Source organism: Pomacea canaliculata, linkage group LG1 (assembly GCF_003073045.1).
Source record: "Pomacea canaliculata isolate SZHN2017 linkage group LG1, ASM307304v1, whole genome shotgun sequence".
NCBI lineage: Eukaryota > Metazoa > Mollusca > Gastropoda > Architaenioglossa > Ampullariidae > Pomacea > Pomacea canaliculata.
Genome location: NC_037590.1, coordinates 8,514,385 through 8,534,944, shown reverse-complemented (window position 1 = coordinate 8,534,944; position 20,560 = coordinate 8,514,385). Strand labels below are relative to the sequence as shown.

The 20,560-nt window shown below is 42.0% G+C and overlaps 1 protein-coding gene across 1 annotated transcript in view; it reads right to left on the bottom strand.

Annotated features, from left to right (window-relative positions):
* Positions 1–20,560, bottom strand: part of LOC112565854 (gelsolin-like protein 1) — a 38,407-nt gene that overhangs the window by 15,533 nt on the left and 2,314 nt on the right. Inside the window, 22 exon segments of the mRNA XM_025241700.1 lie at positions 51–142; positions 362–465; positions 785–846; positions 3,146–3,229; positions 3,871–3,957; positions 4,339–4,410; positions 4,793–4,882; positions 5,141–5,284; positions 5,567–5,667; positions 6,018–6,065; positions 6,068–6,173; positions 8,666–8,764; positions 10,740–10,818; positions 11,188–11,317; positions 11,715–11,781; positions 12,037–12,147; positions 12,353–12,458; positions 12,742–12,794; positions 13,400–13,477; positions 14,577–14,648; positions 16,279–16,353; positions 17,511–17,531. Coding sequence (XP_025097485.1) covers positions 51–142; positions 362–465; positions 785–846; positions 3,146–3,229; positions 3,871–3,957; positions 4,339–4,410; positions 4,793–4,882; positions 5,141–5,284; positions 5,567–5,667; positions 6,018–6,065; positions 6,068–6,173; positions 8,666–8,764; positions 10,740–10,818; positions 11,188–11,317; positions 11,715–11,781; positions 12,037–12,147; positions 12,353–12,458; positions 12,742–12,794; positions 13,400–13,477; positions 14,577–14,648; positions 16,279–16,353; positions 17,511–17,531 — 1,881 coding nt within the window.

The window sequence follows — 20,560 nt, the reverse complement described above, 5'->3', positions numbered from 1 at the left end:
TCTGATTGGCTGACAGCGAAGGTGTGAGACTTCAGAGACGGATGTCTTACCTCTTGACAGAAGTCGACGATCTCCTCAATAAGAAAGCGGCCTGAAGCGTTGGAACATTGAAACAGGCGGGTGGGCATGTCCGCGACTGTTTCTACCCGGGAAAAAATAAAAGATGGGTGAGGCAAAGTAACACACACAAACAACCCTTCTCGTACGCACACATACATCGTGTCCTAGTGTGTGTAACATAAATCTTTACATGTTGTTTATTTTACAAATGTTCACGCACGCGCTGGATATGTCTTGCTATAATCTACCATCACACCCAGGGCATACCCCGGGCTGTCAGTAGTGTGTTCACTGTACCAACCTCCAGACTGACGCTCCGTGGCGTACGACTCAGGGCCGCCCAGCAGGTCCCAGAACACCGGAAGCTCCTCCCCCTCGTCGAACACCATCAAGTCCGCCGCGTTCCTAGCAACCAACCGGAAATACTCACTTTGACCTCCACACTTTATGAAGTTTGTACTCATAATCGTTGTCAGTAACTGATGAGCTCATACATGCAGCAAAATGATGCTTGAACATTTTAAGATTATTATTCGTGACTTATTAAAACAAACTAGTTAAAGACGTGTGGCGGAAGGTTTTAACAATTTAACCTTTGGCAAGGAATGGTGAGCGGCAACAAAATATTTCACTCATTCACTGTTGTAGCCACTTGACAATTTTTTTCGACAATTCAATCCTTTATTGCCTACAAGAGTTTCGACTGGAAGTCCTACAACAATACCTGTCGGGGCAGATGAAGTTCATCACGTTGTTGGCGACTAGTTTTTCGTCTTCGCTGGCTCCCTGCAAGAAAAACGGGGAAAGAGCCTAGAAATGGGGAATCTATTACAGTCAGTATTGCCAGCAGCAACAACAACCTCAACATTCTACACGGCTTCCTGTGGTGAGCAAGCTTATCGTCTCCTAATGCTCACCACAAGATTCTGACCCCCGACAGCCCACGCCTTCCCCTACACAAGCACAATAAACATCATAACATCATAACCTTTGCTCCCACGTTGAAGCTAGCACGTGATGTAAAACAATGGCGCCGTTTGGCAGGCAAACAAAAGCCTTTTTTGCAAAAAAAAAAATTAGTATGAAGCAGAATCTTTGTCTGAGCCGACTGCTGGAACTCGAATGAGGTTCCCTCGGTGTTAGTGAGAAAAGGTTACAGAAAGGAAGCCGCATTTAACTTTAGTGTAATATATATGATGATTGATGATGATGATGATGGATGGCGGATGATGATGATATGGCTTTTTCTTTTCATTGTTAGTCATGCAATAAAAAATATTTGTCCACAGTTCACTTTGTAAACAACATCGTAAGGACAGTGTGTGGTGGACATCGCACGTGTCCACAAGATGGCGCAGCTCTATTTTTACAGGAAGAACTACTTGAGGTGTAGTGTTGCGAATATCAGAGGTTGCTGTGCGCGGGAGGGAGAGCGCGTGGTGCTCGGTGCCTCCAGGGACCTGAAGTCGAAACATATTCCAGACGCATGCTGGGAAATGTAATGCGAGTCGCCTGCGGACTGGACATCGCGAGCAATCAAGACAAGACGTCTCTGTGCTTTGTACACTAAAGATGACACTCGTCCTAACACTGTTTCGTCTTCCTTCCCCAAACCCAATTTATTCTCCCTTCCTATCACTTGCGTCTGTGACTAGTTCTTACTTCGTCTGTTATTTTTAGTTCTTACTTCGTCTGTTATTTTTAGTTCTTACTTCGTCTGTTATTTTTTCCCTCTCTCTCTCTTTCATTTTTTTTTTTTGCGCGCGCACGTGTGTGTGAAAACCAAGTTTAAGAGGGAGACAAGCCAAACAGGAAAAAATAACTAACCGACAGTCAAACCACGAACTAAAAACGAATCTTACTAGACAAGAAGTGACGAAGGCTTTGCTCAACAACCACGTGGCCCGAAGGTGTCGGGGTGTGATCATGGGGAGCGGGCGAACTATGATTTCGTCCGTTTGAACTTCAACCCTTCACGTCCCGGATGGACAAGCGTCTGATGGCGGGTCTGGACAAGATAAGAGGCCGGTCAGTACGGCAGTCCCCCTACTTTCATCCCCCAGCCTCCCCTCTCCACGGCGCCAGGGACGCTAATGAGGAGTGTGGAGGATGCTACACGAAGTCTTCTTTCTCTCTCTCTCTCATCTCATTTCCGTTGCAAGTCTCATGCTTTCTGGCCTAATGACAGAAGATTTCACCTACTCGTCTGTACTAGGGTTCTTGAGTTATTGAGCATCGTTTGGGAAAGAGAAGAGACAAACTCTTGACCACAGGTAAGTAAAATGGTGTCCCTGACACTTAGCAACACATCTTCGTCCCTCGACTTCAGAACTATACAACCTCGGCTTCTCTTTGGTTCTGTGTTACAAAACATATTACTGCATCTCTAACGGTCGTAGATTTTGGTATTCTCTCATTCCATCCTCTCTTTTTTATGCTTCCTTCCCTTTCCATAGTAAGATTCATAAATCATCGAAAATTGAAAATTGAAACCCTCAGAGCTTGGACTGTTGGAGCCAATCTGAGCAGACAGATGGCCACGGGAAACTGCGAGAGTGAGAGAGAAAATTCTTGATTCGTCTGGCAGCGCTCTCTGTGGTATTTATCTGGAAGTGAGGGCTGCTGGTATCTGGCGAGTAATCTGTCCGCAAGCACCGTTGTCTGGGCGGTCATCTCCCCCCTCGTTAGCGCCGGCTGCAGGCACAGGGCTCCGCCAGCATCCCTCACTCAGTCAGCAGCTCTGTTATTTCATTAGGTGCCAAAGGCTTCACCCACATTTTCGCCATTGCTGCCAGATCCTGTTTTTGGAGGTTAGTACCTTTATCATGGTGCACCGACAAGCCCAGCGCCAGACGATACGCAAAACCGATATGAGAAGAGAAAGGACAAAGAATAAATTAGAATAAAAAGAAAGAGAGAAGATAAAGAAAGTTGGGAATAGAGAGAGAAAGGGGGGATGGGAAGAAAGAAAGCAGAGATGATGCTGGTAGTATTGATGGTGGTGACGATGACGACGACGATAATGACAATTTGCTTATGTAAAGAGCATCATGCTGATAATAAATGACTCAAAGAGTACACATACCCGTCCTCTCCACAGGATGAGGGTGTCCCTTGATTCCAAGATGAAAACGTCATTGGAGTTGAGAGAGCTTGCCCGAGGCTGGACCTGTAAAGACACCAAATGTGGTTTAACACTTCTAATCCATCTACTGATAGATGCCTACCTTTTACCTACGCCAGCCACGGAAAGAGGCCAAGATTGTGACCTCACGACATGTCTAATTAACATAATTATTATGTTCCCAGCTCTTCCATTGGCTGAGGCCTTCACAAGTAAAACATGTCCATGACGTCTGTGATGTTGGTCTCTTCGTTGTCCACGGTGATGTCTCCCGAGAACGGAGCTGGGACCCAGATTTGGCAAAGAGAAAATTACATGGGGCACCACAGACAGAGAGAGAAAACATTTTGTTGTGTGGAATGTCGCTATGTTCTTGTCTTGTTGAGCTCGGTCCAAGACCTATTTGTCACTGCCACAGTACGACTCGGGTGCCACTCATCATCTGTGTAGCAACAACTTGATGCGATAAAATATTTTCTGACAGTTTCTGTTGGCAAAGAGTGAGTCTCTGGCAATACACACAGTTTACGATGTTTAACTGAAACACGCAGACAAACAGATGTGACATATTCACGCACCACACATAGAGAAAGAAAGAGGGAATAGGAAAAAAAGCAGGTGTTAGTGGAAGTGTTGGACAAGTAGACAACAGACAGAAAGACCCAGAAGCAATGTTTGTGACTCACCTGCATGGCTTTGGTGTTTATGGAGTTGGTGCCCCGAACCTGGAAAAGTCTGACGTCACTGATGGGCTCTGTGTTGTTGATGCCACCCTGTAGGTACAAAAGCCATTGTGTTCACATTCTATCGGACTAATTGTTAATATTTTACCAGAATTTCAATGAATGATCGTTTTGTTGGTGGTAAAACCGGGGCCACTCCAGCCTGCTACATTAAAGAAATAAGAAACACAGACTCCTAAATGTAACAAAGCAACGACAACAAACAGCAACAAAACAACAACAAAAAGAAACAACAGCAGGAAAACAAGAAATAAAAAGACTCGGAGAAAGGAATATTAAAAACAAACTGTGGGTAGGTGTATGTGTCTGAATGGTAAACAGTTTTGGAACACAAATCATGTCACATTAAAAGAGTTTGTAACTGTATGAAGCGATGATTAATTTTAAATTAAATTCAAACACTTCTCTCACCAACAGAATGATCATCTGGCCCCTAAAGATATTCAGAAACTGTTCCGGCTCCCGTCCTTGGACCACGCGAACCTGAGAGAGAGAATATAGTTACCGGTGTATTCACTGCTGACATTTACGAGACTTGCATTAAATATTTACAAGGTTATACAGTCGTGCTAGAGAACATTTACAGAGCAATGCAATTAGTCTAGATGATTTGTATATTCATGTGGCAATAAAATAAAGTACGACAAATAAAACAAACTACAAGAGTTTACTTCAACATTGTTTATAGAACATGAATGCACACACACAAACACATGCATGAACATTAAACAGCTTAGCAATGAGATATACTAATCAGTATTTACACAGGAATGCGTGTGTTCTCTTACTAATCACACTTTGACACACACACACACTTATACACACACACACAAACACACACACACACACATGCTCTATACAACACCTGTACAGCGGCACCACCCAGGTCCTTGTCATCCACGCGCTGAGCAAAAATTGCGGAAGCCCCTTTCTCTTCAATCGTGCTTTTAGAACCCTTTCAGAAAAAACCCAGTAACATGTATGTAGCGGTCACAACGACCCCAGACTTCCACATGCAGATTTTTCAGTTTCATAATTTTCAAATAAGATTTTTTAATAAGATGATGGACATAAATTCTGTCTATACAAGTCGGGCTTGTGGACACATCGTACATAATTTGTCACAAAGCAGTCGGCATTGTTTTACTGAAGTTTTTACATCGCACTCGTCACAACTGGTTTTAGGGACGTCACTGCAGTCACCTGTGCCCACCTGCCAAAAGTAGAGCGTGTACTGCTCGAGGCTGCTGGTGCCCTTGGTGTAGGTGTGCAGCACCAGGTAACAGTCGCCGGTGTAGAACGTCCCGAACGTGTCTTCTGGCTGCGCCACCAGGTCATTGTGCTCCACTCGCCAGATCTGTGGACGAGGGGTCAGGGGTCAGAGGTCAGGATGAGGATTGGGGTGGGGATGGGTAAAAACACACTTGAGTCCCAGGGTACAGTGATTTATAATGTTGACAATGAGAAGTCGTCAAAATAATACTTTAACAGGTTAACATAAAATTAAATAAGACATCGTGTAAGAAAATTGCTTTCTACATGCCTGGTACAGTCACAAACAATGATAGGACTATTTTTTTTAATCAAGCGGTACATAAAACAACGAAAATTCTAAAAGAAATATGCCTGTGACCCTTACCTTGATAGAAACTGTCTCCTCCTTGATTGTGTCTTGTTCTTTGGAGGCTTGGAGTTTGTTTCTGTGTAGTGAGGTCGCGTCGAATTTTTCGTCTTTGACTTCTGTGAGGACAGAGAAGTATACAGGTGAGTACACAACTGTAGTGCATTGTGGGAGTTCTATTGTAGAACATTTACAAGGTGTTAAGTTCTCTGTTGTATTGTTTTATACTACATTGTATGACAAAGACTTCTAATGTCTAGTGAACTGCACGATGATGTACTGTAGAGCATTTAAAGGGATTACAGTTCAGCAAGCATATTGTATATGAAACAATATCTTTGTATTGTATTGGACTGTATTACGTCCCGATTGTATGGCCTTTAACTCTTCAAAATTATTGGCAGAAGCGCAGGAAGGAAACAAATGTTTCAAGATGTGATCTCTTCTGTCTGAAGACCAAACAGCTTACTTGCCACCTTCTCCACGCTGTAGGCTCGTCCCAGTCCCTCTGGGCGTTCTTGTCTGTCCACGAGGCAAAGTATTGTTTGAACAGCGGCGTCTCGCCCTCCTCCACCACCTGGGTGACGGAGGTCCACTCCGGGTACCCGCGCATTTTCAGAAACTCCTGTACAGACAGGTAGCTCACGTGATTGAAGTACATAGTATGTCTGAATGATTATTTCAACAGCTGCATTTGTTATAAACCTAAAAAAAGAAACTAACGTAAGTTTTAAAAATATTTCCAGCAAACAAAAATCTCTAGAAGCCAGTCTTCGTAAATGCGGAGAATTGTTTGCTTAGTCCCATGATCACTGCTTGAAAGCAAACTCTTGTAATTTGACTAATTGTCATTAACTGTCACCGTTCGACTTTAGGGTTTAGAACCAGTCGTCCACACTGTCTTGTGACCCTCATCCTGACCTTCACATTCGTCTCAATCTGGCACCATCTCTTATCATCTCTCACCATCTCTCAGCATCTCTCCAATGACCCGCCATCCAAACAAAGAAAAATGGACAGCTATGGCCTCCCAGGACGCTGATAGGGCCACAAATCACAGCTGCCCAAGACTGACCAGTCAGACGGTCACTCAGACCAAATCACCAACGAGAAGATAAAGAGACAGATGAGGGCAGAGAGGTTTTCGGACTCTGAGGGAGGAGAGTCTTCAGTACCATGCATTAGGAACGTACCAAGGCGTGCGAACATGTGTTTGTGTGTGTGAGAGAGAGAGAGACAGACAGAAAGAGTTTATTCAGAGTATGATGTTCACAGGTCTTTCTCAAAGGGTACAGGTCAAATCCTCGATCTACATGCGAAAACAGTCCGTTGGTGTTGATCCTCATAAAAAATAGACAGTCCGACCAAATGATCATTCAACTACTCCAGATTCACTCTACAGATGACAAAAAATATAATTGTCATCCAGGGCTCATAAACACAATCCAGACGGCTACCACACGATTAGGTATGGACAGGAATCGTTGCGGGCTTCTGCAGGCGAAGGATGCTAAAGAATAACTTGATCTTCACATCATCCGTGCGACCAACAACTACCGAGGGCTTGATAGGACTTTTGGTAAGTAATGCAAACTTGAAAGAACGACGAACTACAGCCCCAGGTTCACAAACATCGAAATAAACTCGGTAAGTGTGTGAACAACATTGTGCAACGTTCGCCACCTCTCTGTATCTGTGTCACGTGACCTGACGGCGAGGACAAGTTACGTCATCAGTGAACGCGTTGAGGAGTGGAGAACTCCAAGCTTCCCACCCACAAACTCTCTCGAAGATTTAAGATAATCGGGCGACGAGCCAGTCAGATGTGGTGATAATCTGGCCGAGTGCCAGAGGGAGACCCATCACCTGCAGGCAGACAGAGCGAGGCAATTAATTAGTGCGCGCCTTCACGCTGGGGTCAGTCAGCACCCCGTGCTCCCAGCCAACACCCTTTCCTCGCTCCTACCCTCATCACTACCCTCCCTACCCTGCTCCTCTGTAGCCGCTTTCTCTCACTTTCTAAATGCTTTATTTCTTTATCGTTTTTTTTCCTTCTTCGTGCCTTCCTCTGGAAAAAAATCACTGTTGGTATGTTTGCTAAATCAGTTTCCTACCAACATTTGCAAAACCTCCTGCAATGTCAGCAGCAGCAGCAGCAGCACCAGCAGCAGCAGCAGCAGCAGCATATTTTAGTTCTCGTGACGAGAGAAGCTTGTCTGTGAAGTCTATCAACATGGTCTCATCCTATTCCAATGAGCCTCTTTCGTCCCAAGGAGTCTTAGATAAGTTTCTGATGTAGAAACCTGTTTCTTTAGAGTATTATTACTCGGAGGGTTTATCAGGGAAGGTCAAGGCGGCTCATGGTAAACGTTGTGCTCCATACCTGTCATAGAAACGGTGAACCACTTACATTTCCTGCCGAAAGGACCGAAACGCATCTTTCAGGAAACAGAATTGTCACTGAATTCCACCGAAACCTTACTAAATCCACGAGTGCGGAGGTCAAAGGGCCAACACATTGAGAAAAATGAGTGTCAGCAGCAGGAAGCTGGACGGAGGTTGACAGGAACTGCGAAAACCGTTGATGAAAGCTGGAAAAAAATCTCGGAAGACTTGTCGAAAGACTCATTGGACACAAACACATAAATCCCAGAGTTTACTTCAGATAATTTCTGGAGGTATGGTGTAGATGTATAAAAGTGGATATGTATGAGAGAGGTAAAGACATCAATATATATATATTATAAATAAAATATAACTATGTTAATCAGTCTGTTTCCACTGTATCTGTAAAGAATGCCCATTACAGATATAGCTGTACGTATGCATGTCTATCTGATTGTCTATGTGTTCGTTAGTCTGTTGACGCTTATTCACTCTCTATTTTTTATTCGTTCACAGAAGATTTTGTTCACTCTCTCCCTCACTCGTGGACTGGTACTTTCTCCACCCAGTTACCCCCTGACTCAGTGTTCGTCGTTTAAGAAGTCAAGCACATAATTAGACGAATAGTTGCGACGAAATGATCCAAGCAAAATCAGCCCAACTGAGAGGAATAAAGATATTAACAGGATTTAACGAACTTAATTAATTTAATTTAAATTCAGTTTTCCTTACCGTGGCGTTTTGCCAAGCTGCACTTTTCTCATTCTTAGTGCACTTCTTGCCTGTCCACACGTAAATACCGCTTGGACCCGAGTCCAGAATAAAGCAGTCCTGTGAGAGAAAGCAAGCGTAGAGAAAGAAATACATAATTTGAAGAGACAGACAAACATTATCGCAAAATAAATTTTGAGTAGTAGACCGAAAGACCTGAAAGACAGCAGTAACATAATACACACACACACACACACACACACACACACACACACACACGCACACACTCATACACACAAACACACAAACACATTTTGGAAGACAGTCCGACAGACTGGGCGTGTAGCATGTAACAGTTCATGTAACGGTGGGCCTGTAACATTGCCTGTAACATTGCCAGTAACATTGCCAGAGTTGGCAGACAGGAAAGGATCAAACAAAGCAGTTAAAAAGTGAAGTGAGCAGTAATCAGATTACTCACATACAGAACATTCGGGTGGGCTGCATAGGCGTTTCTCATTCTGTTTATAGGGCCACAAAGTATCCTTGAGAGTTAAGCCTACTTCACACTCTCCATTTATCTCTCCTTCTCTGTGTCGAGAAGGAGATTCCAACTCACAAACTAAGTGAATGCATTTCTTACAATTCTACTCGTTCTTTCAAAACTGCAGGGACGGAAAGCACTGTCACTAATGACAATACAAAAAACATCTAGTAACTAACTAGTGACACATCCATAGGGGCTGCTAGTGACACACCCAGACTATAGGCGCTGCTAGATATACTAGTGTGACAGAGGCTGTATTCTGAAAGTGAAGGTAAGTAGCTATCCGGGGTAGATTAAGAACAAAAATCTTCTTGACGCCCAGACTACGTGGATGTTGCTTTACCTCAGAAATCAGCGCACGTGTGTGTGTGTGTGTGATAGAGTGTATGTGTGCAAGTGTGTATGTGTGTGTGTGTGATAGAGTGTATGTGTGCAAGTGTGCAAGTGTGTGTATGTGTGTGTGTGATAGAGTGTATGTGTGCAAGTGTATGCATACTCGTGTCAGACACAGTCTAAAAACCCTGCTGCCAGTTCTGGCTTTTACTCAAGTGTTATGGCGTCAGTGTGATTTCTTATTCACTTTCTTTATCTTCAGACTAATAATCGCAATAATGATTTTTCCCCAACAAACACGTTTCTGCTCATTCGTGTTTATTGACTCATTTTGCCGTACTGCTGCTGTCTTTTACGCACTTAAGTCTAATAATAGTCAAACAAATAAATAAGTACATCCACAGTGCGAGCATTTCTACAATTCCTTGATGGTGTCGAGTTCATCTAACGACAAAGGCGAGGAGTATTGTAGACGATCGAACGCATCCTCGCTGGAACTCAAGGAGGGAGAACGTGCAACAAGGTCTGTTTTCTATTCTTCACGTTCCTCACATTCGTACAAATGTTCGTCCATCTTTGATGACACGCACCCGGGGTGCACAATCTATGAAACACTTGAGGATTGATTGCCAGGCGCCACGGAGCGACGGCGCGAGCGTGAAAGATAAAAGCGATGAAATGCCGCGTGCTGCAGTCACCAGCTGACCTTTTGTCTTGAGCAGTGAACTTTAGCGACCTTTGATATATGTCAACGTGCCGACAGAACGATTGAGATGGTCGGGTGAAAGGAAGAACGTATAATGGTGCAGATGGGAAACACAGGGAAGGCACGGCAGTAGAAGAAAGAAGAAGGAAAAGAACTCGAACCCGAAAATCTTAACGACTTAAGGTCACTCACCTATCCATCCATACTGCCTACATACATAAACATCTGCATACACAAGGTGTGTCTATTGTCCATTACCGACAACATGATTCAAAACATATTTCACGTGCATCAACAGCAACATGGACTAACGTCACGTGATACAACTTCGGTTTCTCTTGTCTTAATTAAAACACGTGTGTATGAGCCATGCTAGTTGTCTTGTTCTTCTGGTATTTTAGATACACTACACATGTTCTCCACGGACACACACACAAAAAACCAAACCAAAAACAAATACCAACACAATCTATCTCTCTCACTCGGATGCACAAGCCAGTAAAACTCACATTAGAGTCGAGATGTTCTCGTTTCAAGGGTTTCTGCCCCACTTCCGAGACCTCTAGCTTCCCGGATGCATCTGATACCCTGTAAGTTCATTAACACCTACAATTACACCTGTCCGATGCCATTAATGTTAAGTAACACCTGGCGTTATTACACGTCAGATACCCTGTAAGTTCAGTAACACCTGGCGTTAAACATGTCAGATGACGTATATAACCAACAGCTGTTTTATTTTAGTGCTTTGAACGTCTAGAGAAACAGTAGATGTCTGTGTATGTAAAATATGTTGTAGACACGAATAATTAATGGCGATTGACGATCGATTGCTGACTGAGACTTCATTGGTTAATGATTGATGATAACGGATGATAATAAATGATGATAATTATCCCTAATTATCTTTTAAACAAGATAAACTCAGGCGTCGTTGCTAGGCAACTGTTGACCGACCTGTACAAAGTCACGGTGTCCTGCTCCACGCGCTCGAATTCCGTGTCGTCACCGCCATCAGCAGCCAGGGGGATGTCACCCGTAGAACCCAGCGCCTTGAAAAACCCGGGGTCGGAGTTCCACGTATTTTCTGTATGGAATGCAAAATTTTTCGTCATCATAAGTAAAGGATTTTAAAACTAGGGTTTACTAGAAAAAAGTTATGTGTCGTGATCGTCAATAAAAGACGATGTTTACACCGATGACTCAAGAGAAAATATTCTTTCTTCCTGAGAAAAAGCTAGTGAAACGTATACAAAAGAAATAACATGTGACCAAATAAAAAGTCAACTAAACATCAAAAGTATAAGTGATAAATATACGATTTCAAATATTCATTGCAGCGTGTACAAGTGTGCGAACGGCGCGACCGTGATTAAAGGGAAATAACTTGACAAAGTTCACGTCGACACTAGTCTGTCGGGTTCTTTCCCTTGACATTTAGCATCGACTCGGAGACACACGCACACACATGTACAGGTTCTTACCTATAATCTTAATAGCAGCTTTTCCTCCCCTTTCTTCATCGTTGATGCGCTTTGCTACTTCAATACCCTGTGAAGATCATTATCATCATCCCTAATCAATCAATCAATCAATCAATCAATCAATCAATCAATCAATCAATCAATCAATCATCATCAGCAGCATCACCATCATGTCACAATACACCTACTACCACGACCCTTCATCAACAATATCCACCACTACATCTGTCTTTCTCTGTCTCTGTGATCCTCAGCACCATCATCATCGATGCAACAAGGTTGCTGCCGCCGTTGGTGACGTCACGTGGCCACTAGCACGTACCTTTATACGCTCCATCTTGCTGCTCTGAGGACCGTTCCACACATAAATCATCAGCCCGCAGTCGAGAATGAACACGTCCCCTTGGTTCAAGGAGGTATGGTCACACTTGACCTGTGAGACAGGTAACGAACGTGTGAACACACGAAGTCGCACCCGTCCATCCAGCCAAGTCTTCAAACCATATCTGATAATGCCTTTATATAATTCATACTTGCATGTGTCACTTTAGAAAGAAGTTTCTTGCATGCTTGACTGATTGAATGATTGGTTGGCTGGAGGATAATTCTCAAGCCAGTGTCCATGACAAATGTCTCACCTGGCGAACCCTCACGTGACGCTTTCCTTTGATCTGCATTAGTCTTGTCTCATATTTATCCCTTTCAACCTTTTTGAATCCAGAGTCCACGCCCCCTTCTAGATACCTGAATCCCGAGGCAACTTGTATTAATATTTAAACGAATGAATGAATGAATGAATGAGGAAGATTAAAACGAGCTGAATAATTCTCTGCTGATGTTTGACAACCATTTAAGCTGTCTTTCCATAGTGATAATAATAATTTAAAAAAATAATCATAATAAGGATAAACGCAATCAGAAGCCCTTACACATATCTTAATAAGCTTGTGTACAGCTAAGTTGGTTAAAATTTTAATTAAGCAAGTTTTACAAGTCTTAACAAAGATTGTAATTGTGATTGTCCTACCTTATTCCAGACCTGAAGTACGACAAGAACAGCTTGGATTCGTGATCTTGTACCTGTAGCAGGGAGACAGGCTTCAGTGAACATTTTACAGAAGTAGAATAAAGTACATAAACAATATTGTCAGCCGCTAGAGGTAATGGCTCACAAAAGTTAAAAAGCCATCGTCTGCTGGTAATTAGTTGGTTTGAAATGTATATCTTACAATCACAGTCATCCATAAAAAGATAGGAGATAAAACGGTGTTAGTAAAATCTACACCACGTGAAGGAATGATAGCCTCTACGAGTTGTTTATAGCCGTTTTTACTGCAGAAAAACCTATTTAGAACAGATGTGTAAATAAATATATAAATTTGGTAAAGAAGGATGAGAAACACGCAAGACTAACGCAACGAGAGTGTTTGATGGGTGGAATATTGACAGTCTCGCTACATCCTTCCGGATTAAAGAGAAAAATGATGTGTGATTTGTAAAAATTTGTGTGTCAATGTTTTTGTCTCATATTGCTCTGTGTGTGTGTCTTTGAGCCTGGCTGGTCATGGAGAACTGCGCTGTAAAATACGATTATTATTATTAAAGGAAATGGAAGGAGAGAGAGAGAGCTGATGAATGAATACGGGAGGAAGTATGAACAGGACGGATGACTGAGTGCTACTGGCCTCTCTGTGCTGCACTGGTGCTCCACCCAGACTGTCGTCGAGTTCTACAGTCTTGTAGGCTGCCACCCCTTGTTCGTCCTGCAACAGTTGTCATGGGGAGTTGTGTTGAATACTGTGGACAGTGTGTGCTACACACCGTGCAGTGTATCTACTACACACAGTGCATTGTATCTACTACACACAGTGCATTGTATCTACTACACACAGTGAATTGTATCTACTACACACCGTGCAATGTATCTACTACACACCGTGCAATGTATCTACTACACACCGTGCAATGTATCTACTACACACAGTGCAATTGTATCTACTACACACAGTGCATTGTATCTACTACACACGTGAATGTGTATCTACTACACACCGTGCAATGTATCTACTACACACCGTGCATGTATCTACTACACACCGTGCATTGTATCTACTACACACAGTGCATTGTATCTACTACACACCGTGCAATGTATCTACTACACACCGTGCAATGTATCTACTACACACCGTGCAATGTATCTACTACACACCGTGCAATGTATCTACTACACACCGTGCATTGTATCTACTACACACCGTGCATTGTATCTACAACACACCGTGCATTGTATCTACTACACACCGTGCATTGTATCTACTACACACAGTTCAGTGTATCTACTACCCAGTCTCACTACACAAACATAACTTGCTCCATGCAAGTCAAGCGGCATTTCCCACATTGACTAAGAAATAAGAATTATAATCATACCTACTTGTCTTACTGTTTAGGACGTGTTTGTAAGATAGGGAAATAATGATTCATTCTTACCATAAAATTGTCATTAGTGATTATTCATACCTTATAATGATCTGTTTACATGAAAAAAACTGAGGAAATGTTGACTAATTACAGTTACGCCATCAATAAACAACTTATTTAGAAAAGCGGAAGCAGATAAACCTATCACTGTACCCAATATTTACACACCCTAAACTCAAAAGAAACTAATTTAAGCTTATAATCCTACCAAAAGTGTGTCACAACAGGTGTAATATTTATTATGACAAAGTGTACTTACCAGATTTGTTACTTCTAAGTCTAACTAGAATAAGAAAATACAAATACCAAAAAAAAAAAGAATAAATAACAACAAAAACAAGCACGAGCATAAACATGAACGCAGCATGAAATACTGACCTGCGACGTGTCCTTGCCAAGCCAGAAATGAATATCCCACTCCAATTTTGGTGAATTTGGCGGTTTCTTTGTCTAACAACATCAGAAAATCGTTAGAGAATTAATTCGGTAGTCGGAGTATGAAGGACTTCACCCGGGAACGATGTTACAAATAAAAACGTAAATGTTCGTAGTACTAATGCTATATTCTAATTAACATAATTGTAATAAAATATATTAAAATATATAAATCATCCTCATCATCGTCATCAGAAATAGCTGCTGGAAAAAAGGTCGGGTATCATTCATCTGCTATCCTTTCTTAAACAAACCAGCATGGTCAACTATACACACTTGTCCTATAAATAGCTGCTCTTAGGTAGGAGGATGTCGGTGAGCTCTGTGCACAAAACGTCGATTACCTTGTGATTGTCTGAGCCACGTGTTGCTCTCCTTCTCTCACACAGTAATCCTCCCCCTACCCTCCCTTTCTTCCCTCCGACCTCGTGACACATTTACGTGGTGGTCAATATTGTGGGTGGACTGAGTGCACACAAAGTTTATATCTGATCTCCACGGCGCCCCGCGACCAGTCGATGTACGAGGTGCTGGTGAAATCGAAACTTATTTCGAGACGGGGATACTCTCCTGCATACACGTGCACGTACGAGCGTGCGAATGAATAGCCTTGAGTACTTGACAGAGGAACGAAGGGAAATGGAGAAAGAGAAAAAAATAAGACGAATGACTGAAACAGGGATTTCTTACTAGTTAATGGTTTATTATTATTATTATTATTATTATTATTATTATTATTATTATTATTATTATTATTATTATTATTATTATTATTATTATTATTATTATTACTAAGAGGTGTTAGTTTAACTTTACTACACGACACGAATTCATTACAGTTGCTCTTTAACTAAACGAATGATTTCCCCTGGATAGCAGGATTAGCGGCCTTGGCACCTGTAGTCGGGTGGATCCGCTCTAGCCGCTACAACCACTCTGCACAATAGAGCTTAACAGTCGTATTTTGCATTGTTCCTTGGGTCATCTACGCGTTGGTGGCTCTGTCGTCACGCTCTTTAGCCTTTAGTTTGACTGCTTGAGCTCTGAGCTGTTTACGGGGCTACATTCGGTTTCAGACAAAACTAACGAAAGAAATTATTTTTGTTCAAGCTGTCGCCAATAAAATAATCTGAAAATCATCACCCCATCTGCATGCTGCGCTGCTCCTGATATTTTTTCTTAGGTAATTACCAGATGACCCCACGCTGATGCTGTCCCAGCATTCCTAGCGTCTGCTGATTGGCTGATTAATTGATTGGTTGCTTTGGAGTGAAAGGGGAGGTAACTAGAGAACCCACATAAAACGCCCAAGGCCTGTTCTGTGAACAGAGAGTGTTCCTAGACGAGATATGAACCCAGGGCCTTTCACTGCAGTGGTGAAAAGTTAATGTTAAAAAATAACGACACCATCGGGCGTCCTCGACTACTGGGCTGGCTGGTTGGCTGGTTGGCTGGCTGGTTGGTTGGCTGGTTGCTGGGCTTTCTTTTGCAAAGCCTTTTTACAGCCGCCTTGGGCAAATGTGTCTATATATCTATATACAGGTTACTCCCAGGAAGTATTACACTCCCTTGCCACAGATACACAGATAGCTAAATAGTAAAACAATAAATTCCATTTCCACAAGTAACTACAGGATTCACTCACCACAAGAACAATGTAGGAATCTCCCGAGAAGAAGCTGCCATGTGTCTGCGGATCTTGTTTGACCACCTTCATTTTCTGGGACAGAAGGACAAGAACACCATAAGTTGGCTCGCACCACGATCAGAAGTGTTTGTAGAACATTTCATGTTTATTTATCACTGCACGAGACTATGACCAGTGAACAAAGTACGTTTTCATTGTGTGTGTGTGTGATTGTTTATTAACTGTTATAGACATCGGCATGATGACAGACATTAACATCACCGTACATCTAACTCTAGGTGGTAGCTGGAATGGAAGCTGTTTACTGTTTGAGCCAAAGTACTTCCGAGGTAGCTATACCTTAGGTCCAAAGTTCAAGCGAGAGGAATCTGATACAGATGCATGTAGAAATACAGGTGTGTACAGGTATTCAGTTACATGTGTGCAGTAAGGTGTACAGGTTCAGGTGTTTGTTTACAAGAGACTGCTCTGACATTCTGACAAACACGCTCACTCAAGTGAGAAGGAAAGTTTTACTTGTCTTACAAAAATATTTTCAAATCGAGAAAGGATGTTTCAAAGCATAACTGCGATATATTCAGATTATTTAGTTGGTTCTAACACAAACAAGTCGAACGGTGGAGCAGTACTACCTACACTTAGAGGTTTTCATCCTATTGGATTGATGCAGTGTGCAGAAGAGAGGGCAAGGGTGGGGAATATATTTGATGTAGTGTGTAGAACAGAGGGTAAGGGTGGGGAATTATATTTGATGTAACGAGCAGAGCACAAGGTAGAGGTAGGAAATATATTTCACGTATTGCACAGAAAACAGTCAGTAGGTGGGAAATATATTTGACAGAGTGCAGAACATAGTACTGGTGGGGAATATATTTAATTTAATATACAGAATGACTGGTATATACGAGGGGTAAATATTTAATGCGATGTCCAAAACACAAGATGCTGATAGGGAATATATGTGACATAAGTTGCAGAACAGAGAGTGCACGTGCGGAATACATTAGCTGTAGTGTTCAAAAGATAACATACAGACTGGAAATACATTTGATGCAGGACGCAAAACACAGGTGGGAAATATATTTAATATGTGCAGAGCATAACATGCTAATGGGGAATATACTCGATGCTTTGTGCATAATTCAGGTGCAGGTGGAGATGCACTTGGTGCGGCTTAGCTTAACAGGAACAGGTGACAGATACGTCATTGTCACGTGCACTGTGCTCACCTCCATGGACAGGTAACTGCGCTATAAAGATGATGATGATGGATTATTATTATTATTATCATTATTATGATTATTGGCTTCCTCTCTTGTTCACGCGTCATCTCTCAGATTCTACTATCTCTCACGCGCACACGTACACGCACACGCACACGTACACACACATGCACACGAATACAAAGAAGGATCAGGTAGCTAAAATCAAACATTCCGATGAATCACTTCGCTAGGACAGGTGGATATGTAGATGTGATTTAGTGTTTTGCTCTGTAGGCTGAACTGAGCTCATTCATGCGGAAACATGGCGATAATTGCGATCAATCTCGCTTGTGCTGCTGCAGCATGTCGCGTGCAGGTTTTTGCACCTGTCGGTGAGTGCGTTCGCCTGCACGCCTCAACAACACTGACTGGGTCAGCGAATAACTTGTTTTGTTCCGAGTATATACGCCTGTATATGTATGTAAATATGTATGTGTGTATGTGTATTTATGGGCATGTGTGTATATATATATCTGGATGAGTATCGTTGTATGCATGTGCATATGTGTGGATCCTGTGTATATTTATTTACACACGAGTTTGTATTTGTGAGTATTATTCCTATATGTGTACAAGTGTGCATGCGTGTATCCTTTCGTGCATGTGTTTGTGTGCGTGCTTTGGTGTATATAGAATGGGCAGACGACCCCATCATCTGCCACAAGAGAGGAATAATTACAGAGAGGAGAGAGAAAGACAGAGGAAAGAATGTATCAAGATTTTCTTGGACTGTGATGGTCTAGAAAATTCTGTTCTAAATTTAATTGTCCAAAATGAAATAGTTTATGGAAACTGTCGATAAAGGTAATGAAATGTGAGGACTAAGTCATGTTGCCATGATTGTCAATAAAGTCTTTTTCATTTTGAGATTTTATGAAAAAATTATCCTGTTGCTAAAAAAAGACATGTTGCCATGACTGTCTCTTTCTTTCACACATTTCACGGACATTGAAGCAGACCGTGAAGACAATACAGATTTTCCTTTCCTATTTATCTTCCTCAGACGTACGTGCATAAAGTGAAGTCGCCCTAGTTAAGAGTTCAGCTGTCAACCTACTTCCAGAACTTTCCTTCCGCGACTACACTCCATCAGAAACAAGTCCCACTGTATACAACGAAGGTTTGTTTAGTCGTGTCTCAGTTCTGAAGACTTCATTTAAATTTCTTCTGGCATGACATAAAGGTTGGTCAGATAAAATAACATAAAGAAGGAGAAGAAAAAAAAGATTTTGAGCAAGTTTACAACCAGCTTACGGACAGTGGGTAATGTCGGACATTATGTCGGACCGTGTGAGGTAAGCTTCAGCGAATGGCAGACGGAACTTAATATAATATTATGTCCACTTTGTGCATTCCTCTTACACTGTGTACAAGCAGAACATGGGTTCAGAACAGCGGTTAAAATCAGATTTCAATCGGCCGATGGTAGTAACACAAGGCAAACACGAGAGAAAATAAACAAATAAGAGAGAGAGAGGTGAGGGGAGGGACGAAAAAGAGAAACAGAAAGAATATTTCAAATCAAATTAAAATCAATCAGCACGGGCAGGACATATCATATCACACAGCTGTTGCAAGCAGCGACACTTGCAGACTCGTTTCTCATTTCCTGCGATGTTTATCAGCAGTTTGTCATCATTTGGGTTTTTTCTTGCACTGAACAAAGTATTAACAAATACCAAACTAGCGGATATTTTGTTTGTCACTTCCGCCACTGGGGGAAAAGAGAAAATATTCAGGTCTGTTTTCTTACACGAAATTTGGAGAATGCGAATACTTGAACACTACTACATTCATTGTTTCTCTCTCTCTGCGTAGGGAGAAAGACAAATCTTTATTTACTAGGATAACAAAATAAGCAAAAGTTGTGTTTTTTCTTTTTACATTTAGACCTCTGACTAGGTAGCAGAAATCCACATTAGTTAATTCAAAACAAGACAAATATGTAGAGAGAGAGGCACACAGAGAAAGTAAGAGAGAATGTGAATGAGAGAAAGAATGCAGTATGCACAAACTGATTAGCAGCTGTTGCAGTTGCATTATAATGCTGAATATCGTATACCTGTGACATACAACAATCATTTATGCTGTAATGCACTGTATTGTATAGTAATGTCTGATGGCATATTATTGTCTCCTTGCAGTGTGATGTGAGCTGTGTTTTGTTTTAATACTTTCTCCTGTCTGACTATATGTAAGTAACCTCTTTGTTGGGTCTAAGAATGTTGGACTCTGGGTTGCTTCACGGGACATTTTGTCTTTCTTCTTGTGAAAAACATCGCATTATTGTAAAGCGCGGTGAGTCTGGCTTTGTCGTGGGAGCTAATCTCTCTTCTTCTGATGATTATGATGATTGATGATGATGATGATGATGATGATATCACATCCACGCCCCATCGATCTTTCATATCGTTATCTTCCTATCCCCATATGGTACGGTTGAACCATCGCTTAAAGGTCTAGGAGAGCACAAAGTATTGTCTAGTAACTTAGTGACACTATCTAGGATAGTGTTTCTTCAAATGTGGTGAATGCCACCCTTACCATCGTGTTCCTGTGTTCATTGTTTAATAATGCGTCGCGTGGGGTCACATTGTGACCTCCTTCACCTCATAAGGATGTTCAATAAGCTTGTATCTCGAGAACGGACGTAGGGTATTAGGACAAACACCATCTAAAAAAAAAAAATCATCCCACGAGACCTTTAAGAGATGTTTGTAACGGGAAACGAAGAATGAAATGAAATGCTTACGAAGGCTCTTAATCTCAATGACCGTTTAGTGCTTCCAGACGTCCGACCACAAAGGTCAAAGTTAAAGGCAAACAAGTAAATGACATTGTCGCTCATAAATCTGGATCACGTGGACAGAAAAACCAAACAGGTCTCCCCACTGTGACGATTAGCAGCATTGCTAACTGACTGATGATGATGAAGCATGCATGGTAACTTCAGACCCAGACTAAACTAAATTGGCCCTGAGCAAAAAGTAAAGGTCAGTGCAGCGACAGTCAGG